Raw genomic sequence first — 13209 nt, 5'->3', positions numbered from 1 at the left:
AGAATTCCATGCAGTCCTAACTCTTCCGGTCTACATTATACACCCCGCTACCACCAAATCCCCCCACACATCAACCCCCCCCCCCCCCCCCTCTTCGTGGTTGGTTGAGCGGAAGAGTTAGGGCTGCATGGGATTCTGGGTATTGGTACCGTCAGTGTAAGATGTGTGGCTGCTGAGTTAGTAGCCTTGCTGTCTCTTACATGAGCAAGCTAAAGCTGCATTCCACTTGTGGCCGAGCAGGTACACTGATTGGGCAGACTGTAGAGGGCGCCAAATGCAGTGTCATCACGCTCTGATATTCGGGAGTCTCCCGGGAAAAATGAGAGGGTTGGCAAGTGTGACGCAAGCGACATTCATCCAAAACTCGCGGGCTGCACTAACATCCAATTCCCACATTAAAGTGCGTGCCGGTGCGTGTGTCTGAGACCCCTGGTTAACATAGCACAAAGCATGTAAGCTTTGTATGCGGTGTTTTTCATTTTAAATTTTAAAAACATTTTTGTGGCTCCCATTACTTTCTTTAATGTGTGAACCTTGCCAAAATGGCTCTTTGAGTGGTAAAGGTTGCCGACCCCTGTTCTAGACAAATGTACAGACACCCTCCAAATCCTGAAGGTTTTAAGACTGTCACTTGGCAACTTGAACTTCAGATCCCTCCACAGGATTTCAATGGGATTAAGGTCTTCATGTGATAGTTCTGAAACCACTCCCTTGTTGGGTCGGCCATTTTCACGCTGAAATGGATTTGACAATACATTGACAGACCCCTTGGTAGAGTTCCTGTACTCTTTGCAGAGAAACCGCTATGAAGCAGAATGTCTCCACCTACACGTTCGAGAGAAGGGTTGTGTTGTTGAGGATTTGTCCTTTCATAAAAAGGATGGACTGCTACTGAAAAGTTCCAAAATCAGCTGGGGATCAGATCAATGGTATGAGTTGAAAATACTGTAGAGGAAATCGTTAACCTTCACATATGTTTGATGTCACTATCAGGCTGCTGCAGGGAGGAGAGTGGAGGCCACAGAAAGAGGAAAAAAAGGAATAGAAATTTTCGCACGCTTGCTTCCGCTGCCCTTTCTCTCATCTCGTCACCAAATTGCGTCTGACATTTGGGTGGAGCGTGTGTGTGCGTGTGTGTTTCAGAATTAGAGCCTGGAGCCTTCCACAGCAGTGATTCTTCAGCTGATGATGCTCAGACTCTTCCTTGCTTGTCTGCCATCCTTTTAGTTTCTATATGGACAACTAGATTAAGAAAGCATGCTATTATACTGTACTAGGCATGCATTTACAGAAACACTTGAAGATAACCATAGAGCCAAAACAATAGTAGAGCAGATGGCACAGTCCTAAACACTAAACACATGTGAAACCAAATAAAAGGACATAAACAGCAATTTATAGGCAACTTGGAACACCTCTGATCAGATGTCCGATCATGCCTGATTAGATATAGCAGTTTCTGTTATTTTTGTTTAAAGAGGATCTATTAAGATTTTATGAAACAATACAGATTTTATTTAACACTTTCTCGTGGTCTATTATGTAGATACCGGTAATATGTATTGGATGTGCATTGGTGTAAAGTTTGAATACATTTTGCTTCACAGTCACTTTTTTAACCTGTTTTTTTTTTTGTATGTCTGCAAGATGTTCACTTCTGGATGCATTTCCAGATTTCAAATAAAATCACGCCCTACCCACTCCAAAAGTATTTTACTCTATCTTTTGGAAATGCACACTTTTTAAATATATATCTCGAAGTCGTCACTGCTATTTTTTTACCGACCTGATCGCAATAGTATTTTTTGTTGTATTCATTTATACATAGTGCAAGTGCAAAATGCATTATTTATTTGTAGGTTTTCATAGTTTTTCATTGCATTTTACTTTTGTTACGGAATGTACACTTAACTGCATATATTACACATTGTGGGACAAATAAGGTCCATCCTATTCATATAGATTCACAGTCACAACATTAGGTAAACCGATCGATTCTTGTGCGCATGCCACGATTATATGAAAATAATACCTTATCCTACTTTTTTTTTGTTTCCTGAAGTCTGAAGCAGGGGGGAATGAGCTGAGAATTTTGCTTAATGTCCAATTGAAAAAGTCTGCTTCACTGTGATGTCACAACGTAGCCAGACTGCAAAACCCCGCAAGCAGTGGCATCCAAAACTGCATGCAAGCTCACGGCAAAATACATGAACCTTATGATTTGATGCTTAGGTATTGCTTAACACGAGTATGAAACCTTGTAAGTCAGAAAAAACGAAATTCATCATAGGTCACCTTTAGAAAAAAATACACATGAATTCAAAACAATATCATCACCTTATTCCTTTAAAAAAAAAAAAAAATAAGGTCCCTCTGTCTCGGACATTAATGCAAGTCTGTTATGATTTTGCTTTGTGGTTTTAATGACCCGCCTTATCTTGCCTCTGATTGGCCAGCCCTTAATGTTTCGCCCTAAGTTTGGCCAATTGTGACTCATCATACGAACACCAACCAATCATCATGGATTTTCTCCGTATGTATGGATGTTCTCATTCATCCATGTCATTGTATTTTCTCCATATTTTTGGGGGGCCTGGATTCGCAGTCCATTTTCTTTCTTTGTAGCTTGTAGCTTTGATGTAAGCTACCTAGCTACATGGGTCTAAAAGTAGCTAAGCTACAGGAAAAGCTACTCGTTGAAAAAGTAGCAAAGCTACCGCCACTGCAAAGCTTGAATTGAATAAGTGTTTTTTTGCATAATCCTACCAGCATTGATCAATACCTAACACTCTGTAATCATCTTGTTCACTCTGTGCAGGTTCACATTGGTTACCTCCCCAACAAGCGCGTCCTGGGCCTAAGCAAGCTGGCCAGGTGAGGACTTCCTGATACACTCGTGTGTGTGTGTGCGTGTGTGTGTGTGTGAGTGTGTGTGTGTGTGTGTGTGTGTGTGTGTGTGTGTGTGTGTGTGTGTGTGTGTGTGTGTGTGTGTGTGTGTGTGTGTGTGTGTGTGTGTGTGTGTGTGTGTACATGAGTGTTTTTCTGGGCAGTGTTTAATTGATCATGTTCAACGTGTGTTTGCTCGTGAACTTAAGAAGATTATAGGAATGTGTGTGCTCAAGTGTAGAATCTGATCCAACTGACCTCAATACCTTAGCACAGTAAGGTATTAGCACAGTAAAACCACTTACGAAACCAGTAGTACATGCACACACATGCACTAGATTATACTAAGATTGTTTTTATTTGTGGTAATTACATTTTTCCCAATTTATTGAACACTACTTACAGTTATTACCTGTATCTGAATCTATGTATGCAGAATAGTACAAACCACAAAGCCAAACACTCACAAGCACGTTTGTGATTATTATCTTTTTTATATTAGCAAATGCAGTTCCAAAGTCAAAGAGTTGCCGTATTAAAATATACTTTTAATTAAGGCTGCAGCTAACGATTATTTTTCTATCGATTAATCTATAGATTTTTTTTTCCGATTAATCTTTAGATTATTTTTCCTTTTACCGATTATTTTTTTATTCAAAATGAAGATGAAAAAATAAATGTAGGCCCGTTTTTTCAAAAGGCATGGCTTTTATTTACAAAAAAAAAGAAGTATGGCCACTCAGTCAACATTGACAACAACATGACTAAATATTCTGTAATAATGTAAACATTTAAAACTTTTAACATTTAACAAAATTAAAAGTAGCTTATTTGCTTTGTAATGTGCAAATATAAAAGTCAACATCCAGTGCAAATCTTAATATTCTGCAATAGTATAAGCATTTCAAAAGCAAAAGTATTGCTTATTTTGCTTTAAAATGTGCAAAAATAAAGATAAACATCCAATACAAAAAAGTGCAAAACGAAATATTCTGTAACAACAGTGTAAACATTTCAACAAAAGTGAAAGTATTGCTTATTTGCTAAAATGTGCAAAAATAAAGATAAACATCCAATACAAAAAAAGTGCCAATCTAAATATTCTGGAGCACTGTAAACATTAAGTATTGCTTTTAAAATGTGCAAAATAAACATCCAGTCCAACACAGTACACAATAACCAATTCTACTCATTCCAGTGAGTGACTAACAGTTGTAATGAAGAAAGGTTAGCATGTCTACGCTCAGAAGGGGTCGATGTGGCTGGAACTGAGAGGTAATTAGCCTTCACCTCAAGCCAGGACTGCGAGTGAGCTGAGCTGCAGTTTATATTTCTAGAAGGTCAACGGGCTCATAGTGATGTTACTAGTAGTTGACTGGGAGGTGTTTATTATCATTTGGGGAGAGTCCGCTGCCTGATGCTCACCTGCTAAACACCTATATGCTCCACGCTGAAGCGCTGACTACATGCGCTCTGAATACACACTGCTGATTGGCTGATAATGCTTCGTGTGTACCAATCAGATGGTTGTGTGGGTGGGACAATGCTGCGTGCTGAGACAGAGGCAGCCGCAGAAGGAGCGAAGCAGCTTGTTAAGACTTTAGCAGCTAAAGTTAGCTTTAGCTTAGAAACTCGTTCGGTACACCCCCGTACCGAACCGAAAGCCCCGTACCGAAACGGTTCAATACAAAACACGTACCGTTACACCCCTAGCAGATACAAATGACACATTCATGTTTTTGTGTAATGATGACAACGTATGCTCGCGCGGACGATTGACTAGTTGATGGTTTTCTTTTCAAATGTTCGTTCATAGCCGTTGTGCTGCTATGATAGGCCATTTCCGCTCGACACAGTGTGCATACAACAACATTATTAGGCCGTTTATTGAAATACTCCCACACTTTTGACCACTTTTGGCATGCTTCCCCCCGCTCGCACCGCTTGCATCGTCTGCTTTGATCGTCTGCTTTGCGCTTCGCCATGACGGTAGTGTGACGTAAATATGCGACGCGTCGACGCACAAAAACGGCGTCGACGTATTTACGTAACCGATGACATCGACTACGTCGACGCGTCGTTTCAGCCTTACTTTTAATCAATGGACCCAAGTACATGGGGCAGAGTGGTTGTATTTGTGTTGTTATGGTAACTGCTACATGTATCAATATACACATTAGAGATGCGCGGTTTGCGGACACAACCGCGGAGTCCGCGGATAATCCGCGGATAATCCGCGGGTCGGGCGGATGCATGACGAAAAAAATAGATTTTAAATAGATTCGGGCGGGTGGCGGTTGAACCAATTCAGAAAAAAAAAATACATAGTTAAATGTTGTTACCCACATTCGAAAAACGAGCAGCACTCTTTGAAACAGGCAATTATTCATCAGGCACTGCTGAAGCTGTCACGCCAAATTTCTTTCCCCCTACAAAAGCCTTCCCCCCATTTACTTCCGGGGCTGCATCCAATAAAGTCACAAAGTTGCCGAGGGTCCTTAACCCGCACGCGACTGTCCTGTTTCGCGCCTGTACAAAAAAAAACAATAATCGATTTCTTCAGATTCCAGCAACTGTCAAAGACGAAGTATCCTTCCAGCGACGGGCAGTCAAAGCCGAAGTGCTATCGATCGCTGTCAATGACGTAAGAGGAAACATGACCACGGAAGTAAATGGGGGCGGGGGGTATTTGTAGGGGGAAGAAATTTGGCGTGACACAGCACACCACAACACAACACAACACAACGTGGTACGCGACAAACTAAAAAAGGGAATACTGAAGACCAGGGGGAAAAAATAACAATAATAGCCAACACTTTCTTAATGGAAATGACAATAATATTATAATAATGATAAATAATATTATCACGCATTAATATCTCTTAGCCTCTAATGCGTGGCCAAGAGATATTAATGCGTGGCACACATTGAATGTCTCTGCTGCATTGGATCAGTCTCCTTTCTTTAACAGGAATGCCTTGCATCGTATATATTAGATATATAACAACGGGTGGGTGGCGGGTGGCGGGCGGTTTTGGTTTTGATAAAATGTTAGTTCGGGTGGATGACGACTTTTGTGATGCGGTTGCGGATTAAATAATTGCCTATCCGCGCATCTCTAAAACACATGCAATACCTATACCATAACCAGCAAACAAACAAAAGACAGTTCAAACCACTGAATAGGACAAATGTCAAAAACAAGCGAGCACTCAGAGAACAGAATTAGCATAAATTAACGTGTACGAATGTATTCATTTTACTTTTAGAATATCTAACTTAAAAACAGAGCTGTGGCCTGAAAATGGCCCCCGAAATCCCTGCTTTTGGAGTTCACTGAGCTAAACTCTTGCAAGATGGTGGCTGTATCTTATAACAGCGACATACTGCAGCTTGTGACATTTTTCAGAAGGTCTTAAATGTCCAAAGTGGTTTGCTCACAGTGAAGTTCAGCAGGTTAAAAGTGAAGACCACAATGTTCCTGGTATTTCTCTTTATTTCTCATCACTAAGCATATAGCATCATCATATAAACACAGTTAATCCGGACCTTTTTGGAAGCACAAGTTATTAAAAGTTAAACACATACTTTAGATTTTTTTTTCTTTTAAATAAGCTGTGTTGTTCTAGACGTGAGTGTGTCACTGAAAGACTAACCAAAAGTAACTTAAGTTCTAAAGACAGGGGACATTCCATATGTTTCTATCTCTCATATTACTTTTTTATTTGTCATCCTAGCTGATAGAAAATCAGAATACAAATGTTTGATTGGGCATGTTTGCTTTTACAGCAGAAGTGTCCACATTTTTCCTTCGAGGGCCGCCTACTGCCTGCATCTCTTGAATCAACCCTTGTATATATTATATGAAGTTATAGAGTCCTATTACAATAGGTGCATCACAAAATATATGCTAAAATCCTAACAGGTTTTCCCCTTCAAAGTAATCCTCCTGGAATCTCACACACTTTTCCAGCCTTCTATGCCACGCCTTTCCATCGCCAAATTAGAGACTTTGGTCCTGATCTACTAAGATCCCAAATAACAAGTGCTAAAAAGCATATGCAAACTATAAAATTGCACATATTAATAGTGGCCGTGTTGCAGGTGATCTACTATGACTGATCGATAACAAGTGCAAAAGTGGTGCAGACCGCTCTATTCAAATACACATGCATGTACCTCAAAAGATGCGCACTTATGACGTTATGACATTGTTACCATATCTGAGTTATTGTGTGGAAATATGGGGAAACAACTACAAATGTGTGCTTCATTCACTAACTGTGTTACAAAAAAGATCAATTAGAATAATGCATAATGTTGGATATAGAGAACATACAAACCCTTTATTTATTGAATCACTGTGGAGGGTGGCGTGGTCTGTGGGCCAGCCGCGGAGCGGAGTGTGTAAGGACCGGCCTCAAAGCCAGCGGCAGGTGAGTGGACTGCCCAGCTTTGGCTGGTTATCTAATCACCTGTCGCCTTTATTAGTAGCAGCCGGGCCGAGACACGAGTGTTGGAGTTGGAGCGATAGAGAGACAAACGCTAGAGAGCAGAACAGAGCAGCAAGACAGACTGGGGCTGAAAAGTCGAGTGCGTTTGCCGAAGAGTGGACTTAATAAAACATTACTGAATCCTGAATACCGGGCTCTCGTGCCAGTGTGTGGTGGTCAGGAGAACCTACTAGAGGGGAGCCTCTACAATCACAAATATTGAAATTCAACAATATGGTGCATTTGCAAACAGCTAAAATGATGTACAAAGCATCTATAACCTGCTACCTAAGAATGTACAACAATTCTTCTCAACAAAAGAGCAGAAATATAACCTTAGAGGAAAATCTAATTTAAAACATTTGTATGCTCGGACAACACTTAAGACCGCTGGCATATCTGTATGTGGAATTAAATCATGGAATGGATTAACCAAAGAAATCAAACAAAGCACCAATATGATTCAGTTTAGGAGACTGTTCAAACTAGAAGAGTTCACAAAGTACACAGAACAATAATTATGATGAACATCTTGAACCTTTTTTTATTTATTTTTTTGAGAAAAATATTATTCATATATTTAATATTTGTTTACTTACTATGCTATATTATTTTTTTATTATTTATTTATTCACTGTTCTGTTACAGAGAACAAGGACATGGAATAAAATTGCTATGGTATGAAAAGGGGTAGGATTAAATAAACTCAGTTCCATCTTACTCCTTTTCGGACGTGTTGTAATGAAACAACTGGAAATATGTGATGCGTTACATTGTATCGTATGCATGTTCCAAATAGACTGAAACTGAACTGAACTGAACTGAACTGAACAGGGCTAATGTTAGCATATGTGCAGCTAAAACATAAAAACATTGACAATTTACCACAACATGTTTTCTCTAGTTGAAAGTGGAATTCTTGCACTTTATGCTATGACGTTATGTCTTTTTTTTAAAGTGTGTAGTACATGTGACTGCCAGGCTCTGTTTTATTGGTGAAATGGAGTCAAACCTCAGGAGGGTTTACATTGCATTGAGTCATGTGACCATTGCTGCCGGAAGAAATCTCTCTAACAAGTCAAATGAATGTGTCTTTTTGAAAGCAGTAATCAATAGATTATGAATAAATATAATGATGATGTATAGAAATGTAGTGATCAGAATGAAATTCAATGAAACGGAGTAAAAGTAGGGTTCTTTTTTTTACAAAAATACTCAAATAAAGGTAAGTAGGATGCATTAAAACTACTCAGACAAGTTCAATTAATCCAAGTGACTTACTTGATACTCTACTCTTCTCAGGATTGTTGAGATCTACAGCCGCAGACTACAAGGTATGTACAACAACTACGGAACACAGTAGTCCACTGTCCTGTCCCTCAAAGCAACTGCAGTTTGTTCACGTTCATGTTTTCTTCACAGTTCAGGAGAGATTGACCAAGCAAATTGCTGTGGCCATCACAGAAGCGCTGCAGCCAACTGGGGTCGGCGTTGTCATGGAAGCAACGTACGTCCAAGTTTCAATAAATGCTTTGATGGTTATCATTACACTTTTGGACTTCGCCATAACTAGTACTGTTTAGACATCATGTCATTTTTTTTTACAACTTTTAGGTTTGGCAAAACTCAACTTTAGATGTTACACTTTTCATTTTGCCCAGCTTTCATTTAGTCCTGAAAGAAGTGACTCATAAAGGTAATAAAGTCAGGAAAAAACAAAAGTGCATCAAAGAAAATGGCTCTTAAAAATATCACTTTCATCATCTTGTGGAATACAATCTTGTGTCTGCAGCAATCACTTTGTAAAATGTTTGTGAACATTTGATTTGTTTGAGAAACTTTCTGTGCTTTCTTTGGTGATATTTCTTAGCATCAACAAAATATCCTTAAAATAATTAATAAACTATATGAATAATTCTCTGGTAGGCTCAACAACATATACTGAATCTTGATCGCTAGCAAATATTGCTGAACAACAGGGACATCTATAGCTCAGTAAAGACACAAAATATGAACTTCACACCATAAAAACAACTGCAGGCATTAATTGTAGATGAGGCTAATATTTGTAGCAGGAAATCAACTGCAAACAAACGTATTCTTTTTTTTAATTTGCGTCACGATCACAGCAGCACTCGTAATGTCAATCATAGCGGTGCAAAAATAAGTCTAAATTTGTCTTCTACAGATTAATGTTTCATTTGTGGACCCCTCAGATGTAAAGACATGATGTGCATCCAATATTTTCCTCTGTAAATACTGTGAGGGTCAAATGAAGTGAGGTCGAGCAAGCCTCTTGGTGATGATAAATGGTTTGAATCTTTAAAAAAATAAATTTTTCTTAAGTGTATAAAAATCCACTCCATCCCATTTTAAATATATTTTTTTCAAGATCGCTTTTATATTTGCTTCTAAACCACTGATGCAGGTAAACAGTAGCCTAATGGTACTCTAAACCAGTGGTCCCCCAACCTCCATGGGCCGCACAAGAAATTTAAAAAAACTAAATAAAAAAAATAAATATATATATATATTTTTTTTCTATTTAAATCAACATAAAAAACACAATATATACATTATATATCAATATAGATCAATACAGTCTGCAGGGATACAGTCCGTAAGCATGCATGATTGTATTTCTTTATGACAAAAAAATTATTTTTTTCTATTTCTTGTGCGGCACGGTACCAATCGATCCACGGCACGGTGGTTGGGGACCACTGCTCTAAACCATCGCCTGAAACCCAGAAGTGCCCAGATGTGCCTCTCGGTCACGTGATTGCAACCCAGCTATATAATCGATACAAGAGTAATAAGACAGATGTTTTTATTTTTACAATAATTTTGCTGTTGTGCTTGTTAATGTTACAAAGTCAGGCAATAATTTGAGGGCAAAAGCCAAATGATCCATCCATCTATCTATTTTCTACCGCTTGTCCCTCTCTGGGTCTTGGGGGTGGCTGGAGCCTATCCCAGCTGCATTCGGGCGGAAGGCAGAGTAAACGCTGGACAAGTCGAAACCAAATGATTTAAATGAGTTTAAGCAAGTAATTTTTGCCATTGTTTAGTCATTGTATACTTTTGAATGTGTTTGCTTAAACAATTGTATGTCATGAAGGAAAATAAAAAACTACTGTAGTTTAAATATTGTGTTATTGTTACACTATCAATAGCACTTACCATACATGAATGGAAAATTTACAGTTAATACATGTGATCGGTTTTGGTATCGACCGATCTCACAGCAGCATAAAACCCTGATCAGAACATCGCTTGAAAAGTTTAACGTATTTTAAAATACTTTCAATACGATGTCAACTTTCACTCATTCCAACTTTGATCCAGTACTTCTATTTACTTTCTGTCTGCAGTCACATGTGCATGGTGATGCGAGGCGTCCAGAAGATGAACAGTAAGACCATCACCAGCACCATGCTGGGAGTTTTCAGAGAGGATCCCAAAACCCGTGACGAGTTTCTGACGCTGATCAGGAGCTGAAGTTCCTCCTCCGCCTGTTGCTAACGGTTGTCTCCATTTGCACAGGCCAACTGATGTGCACCTGTGTATGTGTGCCCAACTATGTTGCCTTTTTAAAACTAGATAGTACAGTAGATCCCTTGGGAGACTTGAAACGTAACCCCCGTAAAAAACCTCTAACAAACACGACTGTCGTTGAATAACGGAGGTCTCACTCCCATGTCATTTCGCACCACAAAAAAGTTAAACAATTCTTGGGTTGGGGGTTTACATATATATATACCTTCCTCTTTGAGTAATACCCTGAGAATACAAGGACCTGCATGAATGAGGATACAGACATGATCATCTAAAACCTATAACATGCCTCTAGAAAGTATTAAACACATTTTAATTCAGTATTATGCACCAAAATAATTACAGGCACACAGTATACAGTATTGTACTCACAAAACATGCAGTTACATCACAGTGTCAAAGCATCTTTCCGCTGGAGAATGTTGTACTGAATTGACTGGTGAGACAGCACACTCTTTTTAATAAAATCTATTTTCCGCTGCGTATAGTGCCATCAACCACTTTCTATTAAAACCCTCAATTGTTTACAATTCAAAGCAGAGAAAATACATTTTAACTGCAGGGATCTACTGTACATACATTACTGATGAGGTTTGTAAGGTCAAATTGTGGAACTCCATAAATGTAGTAACTTGTGGGGTTTAAATTCTTCCTTAAGTAAGCATTTATTGCCTTGTTGACGGTCATGGTGAGTGTTGGTGTGTGTTTTCAACTCAAGAGGATCGAGTGCTCTTGACTTGGATTATAGTACTTTTAATCAAGTGAAGTTACAGTAGTACATATTTCTCTCATTCTACAGAGAGAGTGACTATATATATATATATATATATATATATATATATATATATATATATATATATATATATATATATATATATATATATATATATATATATATATATATATATATATATATATATATATATATATATGTAACTAAATAAATGCATACAGTAGGGTGTGGAGACCCCAGCTAAATGACAGATAGTTAATAGCAATGGACTCTCAGTGCCATTTACATTGATATTATACATGTGGGCCAATGAATAGAAATGTTGTTAAATGTAGCAAACTACTTTTGTCGTGTAGCTTGCTACGGGGATAGCTTCCCCTGTAGTTAAGCTACATTTAATCGAGAGTAACTTGTAGCTTAGCTTACTACATTTTCCAAGTAGCTTGCCCATCACCGTATAAATGTTTAAAATGTAGTTTACTAACAGCACTGTTGAAAAAAAGTTGCCAGTGGCAGAACAGTGCCCCTACCTTGGCTGTACAGAGGGATGTGAGACAATGCACAAATCAGATGCAGTGCAAGATGTATTCTGTTTGCCAATATCTGTGTATTGAAGGGCTCAAATTAGCATATAGTATAGGATTTGGGAAATTATTTATGATATAGAGCAGTGGTTCTCAAACTTTTTTCACCAACTACCACCTTAGAAAAAACTTGGCTCTACAACCATAATGACCAAGAAAAATAAAATATGGTAGTGTAGTAGGCCTAAGTATTCATTAAAAACAACGCAGAGGTTTTATTTAACAAGTATATTTAATATTTTTGGCCACTCTGACATTACACACAGTTTGAAAAGTAACAGTGGGTTTGAATATAGGAAAATAAAACACTGTACTTTAATCAATTGGTTCTTTGGCTTACCACCAATGGTACACGTACCACAGTTTGAGAACCCCTACATAGAGGTATTCATTGTAGAAATACGTCTGGCAACGCCGCTCACATACCCTACAGCAGGGGTGTCCAAACTTTTTCCACTGAGGGCCGCACACGGAAAAATTAAAGCATGTGGGGGCCATTTTGATATTTTTCATTTTCAAACCATAACAAAATATATGGATTTTTTATTTATTTTACCTTTAGGGGTCCCGGGGACCATAAAGGGTCTCAGTCATTAAAATGTTTAAAATTAGTCAGATTATTATTATTTTTTAATTATTTAACGCTTACAGTAAATCTCTATATCAACTTCAAGTTGATATAAAGTGATACACATTAAAAAAAATGTTTTATGGCTTTTCTGTTAAAAACAACTTAGTTTTTTAATAGTAAAACTGAATTATGCAGTATTTAGTAATTAGAGCCCTAAAATATCAATAATGCACGACACCATTGATTTGAATTATTTCATATTTTTGAGTAATCACAGTGAAAAGATAAATAAAAAAATCACTAAATATATTTGGGATCCAAAAGGTGCCCCACTCATAGAATGATACATTTTTATTAGGTTTTTCTTTTACTTTCAACACTTAA

At 38.1% G+C, this 13209-nt stretch overlaps 1 protein-coding gene across 1 annotated transcript in view; it reads left to right on the top strand.

Annotated features, from left to right (window-relative positions):
- Nucleotides 1-11767, top strand: part of gch1 (GTP cyclohydrolase 1) — a 66980-nt gene extending 55213 nt beyond the window's left edge. Inside the window, exons 3-6 of the mRNA XM_062068682.1 lie at nt 2819-2874; nt 8682-8713; nt 8802-8886; nt 10754-11767. Coding sequence (XP_061924666.1) covers nt 2819-2874; nt 8682-8713; nt 8802-8886; nt 10754-10880 — 300 coding nt within the window. The 3' untranslated portion in view covers nt 10881-11767. The remainder of the gene's footprint in view (nt 1-2818; nt 2875-8681; nt 8714-8801; nt 8887-10753) is intronic.
- Nucleotides 11768-13209: the final 1442 nt, after the last annotated feature.

Source organism: Entelurus aequoreus, linkage group LG02 (genome assembly GCF_033978785.1).
Source record: "Entelurus aequoreus isolate RoL-2023_Sb linkage group LG02, RoL_Eaeq_v1.1, whole genome shotgun sequence".
NCBI classification, from domain to species: Eukaryota; Metazoa; Chordata; class Actinopteri; order Syngnathiformes; family Syngnathidae; genus Entelurus; species Entelurus aequoreus.
The sequence above is the reverse complement of the archived record's forward strand: the minus strand, read 5'-3'. Positions and strand labels throughout refer to the sequence as shown.